At 51.0% G+C, this 4,185-nt stretch overlaps 1 protein-coding gene across 1 annotated transcript; it reads right to left on the reverse strand.

Annotated features, from left to right (window-relative positions):
• Positions 1–616: 616 nt before the first annotated feature.
• LOC135577570 (olfactory receptor 14I1-like) lies at positions 617–1,393 on the reverse strand. The gene has a single exon (XM_065047706.1). The coding sequence runs from the start codon at positions 1,391–1,393 to the stop codon at positions 617–619; it is 777 nt and encodes a 258-aa protein (XP_064903778.1).
• Positions 1,394–4,185: the final 2,792 nt, after the last annotated feature.

Raw genomic sequence — 4,185 nt, forward strand, 5'->3', positions numbered from 1 at the left:
ATGTCCAAGGGTGCTGGTAAGGCTGGATGTCCCTGAAAGCCCAAAGTCTTTGTCCCCTTAGCTATAGCTCATGTGCCTCCAACTAAGGCCTAAAAGGAGACACATCATCATCATGGGCATGGACCCTCATTGCCTCTTTACACCCATCTCCCCGGGAGACCAGGAGGTCACACCATCATCCTTCAGTGGCATTGCACTCCCCACATCCCCAGGAGGAGCCCAGAAACACATGGTGTTGTCAGTTCATTTATTTCACTTAAATACAATGACGTATTCCCATTTCCACAAAGTCACTGGTTCACACAAGATGGGTGGATAATTAAGCGGGAAGGGATGAACAGTGACATTTCTTGGAAGACAATAACAGTGCAAGTGGAAAAAGGAAAAAAAATGTAAAGAAGGAAAGACAAACTTGGCCTGTCATGACATACACTAGGAGCCCTTTGCACAGGGGAGCAGTCTATGGTTGCTGAAAACATCCAGTCATGAGCTTCCTCAGATCATCCCTGAGCTCCCTGTTCCTCATGCTATAGATGAGGGGATTCAATGTTGGAGGTACCACTGAATACACAACAGACACCCCCAGATTCAGGGATGGGAAAGAAATGAAGGCGGGCTACAGGTGGGCAAATGTGCCAGTACTGGTGAGCAAGAAAACCACAGCAAGGTGAGGGAGGCACGTGGAAAAGGCTTTGTGCTGTGCCTGCTCAGAGGGAATCCTCAGCACAGCCCTGAAGATCTGCACATAGGACACCACAATGAAAACAAAACATCCAAATATTAATAAGAGGCTAACCAGAATAACCCAGACTTCCCTGAGGTAAAAGTGTGAGCAGGAGAGCTTGAGGATATGAGGAATTTCGCAGAAGAACTGGTCCACAGCATTGCCCTTGCAGAGTGGCAGTGAAAATGTGTTGACCGTGTGTAGAAAAGTGTTGAGAAAGCCACTGGCCCAGGCAGCTGCTGCCATGTGCACACAACCTCTGCTGCCCAGGAGTGTCCCGTAGTGCAGGGGTTTGCAGATGGCAACGTAGCGGTCATAGGCCATGACTGTGAGAAGACAATACTCTGCTGTGATGAAGTAGGGGAAAAAAAAGATCTGCGACACACACCCTGCGTAGGAAATGGCCCTGGTGTCCCAGAGGGAATTGGCCATGGATTCGGGGACAACGGTGGAGATACAGCCCAGGTCAAGGAGGGAGAGGTTGAGGAGGAAGAAGTACATGGGGGTGTGGAGGTGCTGGTCACAGGCTATGGTGGTGATGATGAGGCCGTTGCCCAGGAGGGCAGCCAGGTAGATGCCCAGGAAGAGCCAGAAGTGCAAGAGCTGCAGCTCCCGTGTGTCTGCAAATGGCAAGAGGAGGAACTGGGTGATGGAGCTGCTGTTGGACATTTGCTGGCTGTGGGCATGGGGGGTCTGTTAAAAAGCAAAGGAAAGAACAACATAAAATTAGAATACCATCCTCTTACCAAAGTCACTCTATTTTCCACAGAAACCAGCCCCTAGCCCTCCAAATAGCATGCATTAACTTTCTCTGGGCTGTGCTGGCTGAGTGTGCTGTGAGCAGCAGAACCTCTGCCCGTGTGCTGCCAAGCTCTGCAGTGGGGACACGGGAGCTGGGTTGTGGCAGCTCCAACGTTCACAGCGAATGTCAAATATCATCCACTGTTAATGAAATAGTTGAGTATTTGCACTCATGACTCTGAGGAGTGTGGCCTACAGAGGAGAGGGTTAGCATGTCTTTACAGTAATTTTTTCGGTGTGTCTTTTTTTTTTTTTTTTTCCAGCACAACATCTGGTGAGTGGGAGTTCAGGGTTAGAAATTCTCATTTTTATGACTGAAACTTCAATGAGTCTTGAGACAGGACAGGCCAAAGGACTCAGTTCTCTATGGCTTAGTGCAGAATCAGGACAGCCTCACCATCCATCAGGCTTTTACTGATCTGCCATGTGCTTTCATTTCTGCTGTCATGAAGATTTGATCACAAAGAATATACACTCTGGAAAGACCCAAACAATTGGGCTAATATGGGAGCAGGGGAGTCCTGTTTGAAAAGGCAGATCTGTAAACCTCTGTTTGCAGATCCCAGAACTTCTGTTTCATCCCAGAGTTAGAGATGTGGTGGAGAGAGCAGGGTATGACCCATCACTGAGAGAAGCCAAGAATTCTGAGAGTACAGTGCGGACCCCAAGGAAAGGCTCAGCACTGCTGGGATCCTACAGCAGACCTGAGCCTTTCGGGGGGCAGCTCGTGAGCCCAGCAGGACAGGCAGAGCAGAGTCAGGCTCCTGAAAGCGACATGTCCTAAAGGGACAGTCAGATCATTGCCCAGCACACAACACCCAGCATCATCTGCAGACAAGGACCGAAAGAGCTCCTGAACACCCCCTGCTCTGCTGCCTGGAGCTGTCCCTGCCTGCAGCTGTGTCTGTGTCCCCAGGTCTCCTGCTGTCAGTGCCACAGACCCCATCCCACTCGCTGTGTGCTCAGCTCTGCCCTGCAGACCCCTCCCAGCAGCCGGCACTGCCCAGGGACAGCTCGGTGTGGGCCGGCTCTGATGGGAACATCAGACCAACCCTGATGAGGCTGGAAAAATCATCCTGACAATGTCTGTAAGCCACGGTTGTGTTGATTTCTGATACTCACCCATTTATTCACTGCTAAGAGGAACAGATTGGGAATTTCAGTGCCTCCCATTAACTGAGACATTAATTTCTATGTCCCATTGCCCACGCAGAAAACTCCGAGTAGCAGACTGAAAGAACAAGATCCTTCCCTTTCAGGTAGCCCCTGCCTTGCTATTCTCCTTTAAACACCACCTGGGAATCTTCTTTAGCAATCTGAAGCTGTGAGCAGCCCTGACCCAGGCAGCACCCTCTCAGCAGCAGGACCCTGACCTACCAGACGTTGCTCCTTCCACCCACAGCTTCTCCCCACAGCACCGTGGGGATCTCCCCAGGCAGGCTGAGCGCTGACCCTGGCAGGTGGCAGAGTCCCTGTCCCGGCACAGCCCTGGGGTGCAGGGACCCTGCTCTGCAGGACAGCCCTGGGCACCCCTGGCTGCACAAACGGCTTCATAACTGTTCAAAATGGCCTGACAGGAGCCCCTTCCTTACAGATCCCACAAGCTGTGGCTGTGCCAGCTTCAGAAGATGCCTCCAGGAGCCACAGATGCTTTGTCACTGAACCAGAGGCTTACCGTGTCAAGGGCTGTGAAGATTTCTTCTCCAGTGAGCTTTCAGTCATCCTCTCAATCCTGATGACCTTTCAGCTCTCTCTCAGGCTTGCTCATCTCCCTGAGATACCCAGGCAGAGCCCTCATCCCTGCTGCGTGTGCAGAGGAGCTGCTCCTGGGCAGAGCTGTCTCTCTGCAGCGCTGCCGCTTCCATGAGCTCCCTCTGTGCCAGGAGCCCAGCCCAGCTCAGCAGCACAGGAGCAGCAGAAGGGGGCACTTTCTCTGTCCCCTCTGGGCTCCCTCCAGGTGTCCATGGGGCTCCAGGGAACCTGCTGTGAAACTGGCAGAAGTCATCACTGATGTTCCCTCCCCCTCATCTGGGGAGAGACAGACTTTTCCAGAAGTGTAATTTCCCCTCTTGGAGACACTGTTACATCTAAATATCACTTTTTTTTTTTTGGTCTTATATTAGACAGGACAGCTGGACGGTGACAGGGAGGGATCTCCTTTATCCCTGTTGAGGACAGAGATTCAGCTGAGTCAGTAGAGGCATCTCATCCTGCATTGCATTCCCAGCATTTGGAGGAGAATCAGCTCCCTCCTGTGCCTGCCAGAAACTCACAGGAGGTGGGATTCTTCTTGCATCTGTTCAGTTGTGGTCAAAACAGAGACATAAAATAGGCATGTCAGCCTCTTTTCTCAACTCCCGTGATAATTAATGGAGTCAGAATGCAGGAGTGAGACCTTCAGATGCAAATACCTGGTTACACTGGAGCTGCCACAGGTGGTGCAAGCTATATGCAAGTAATTGCAAGATCTAATGGAGAAGTCCATAGAGACTGGGCAACATCTCTGGGATCATACATGAGCCTGGTGGGGAATCCCTTTGGCTGAGTGAAATGACAGATGATGTCCAAATAAAGGCTGAAAGAACCTTGTCCTTCTCACTGTGTTCATGGTAGTTGACAGAGGTATTCATATGAATGATTTATTATAGTCCTGTGCCACA

Source organism: Columba livia, unplaced genomic scaffold (assembly GCF_036013475.1).
Source record: "Columba livia isolate bColLiv1 breed racing homer unplaced genomic scaffold, bColLiv1.pat.W.v2 Scaffold_102, whole genome shotgun sequence".
Taxonomy (NCBI): domain Eukaryota; kingdom Metazoa; phylum Chordata; class Aves; order Columbiformes; family Columbidae; genus Columba; species Columba livia.

What these genes read in the sequence shown, in the direction of transcription:
- LOC135577570 (XM_065047706.1), bottom strand. Translation starts at nt 1,393, where the DNA reads ATGTCCAACAGCAGCTCCATCACCCAGTTCCTCCTCTTGCCATTTGCA.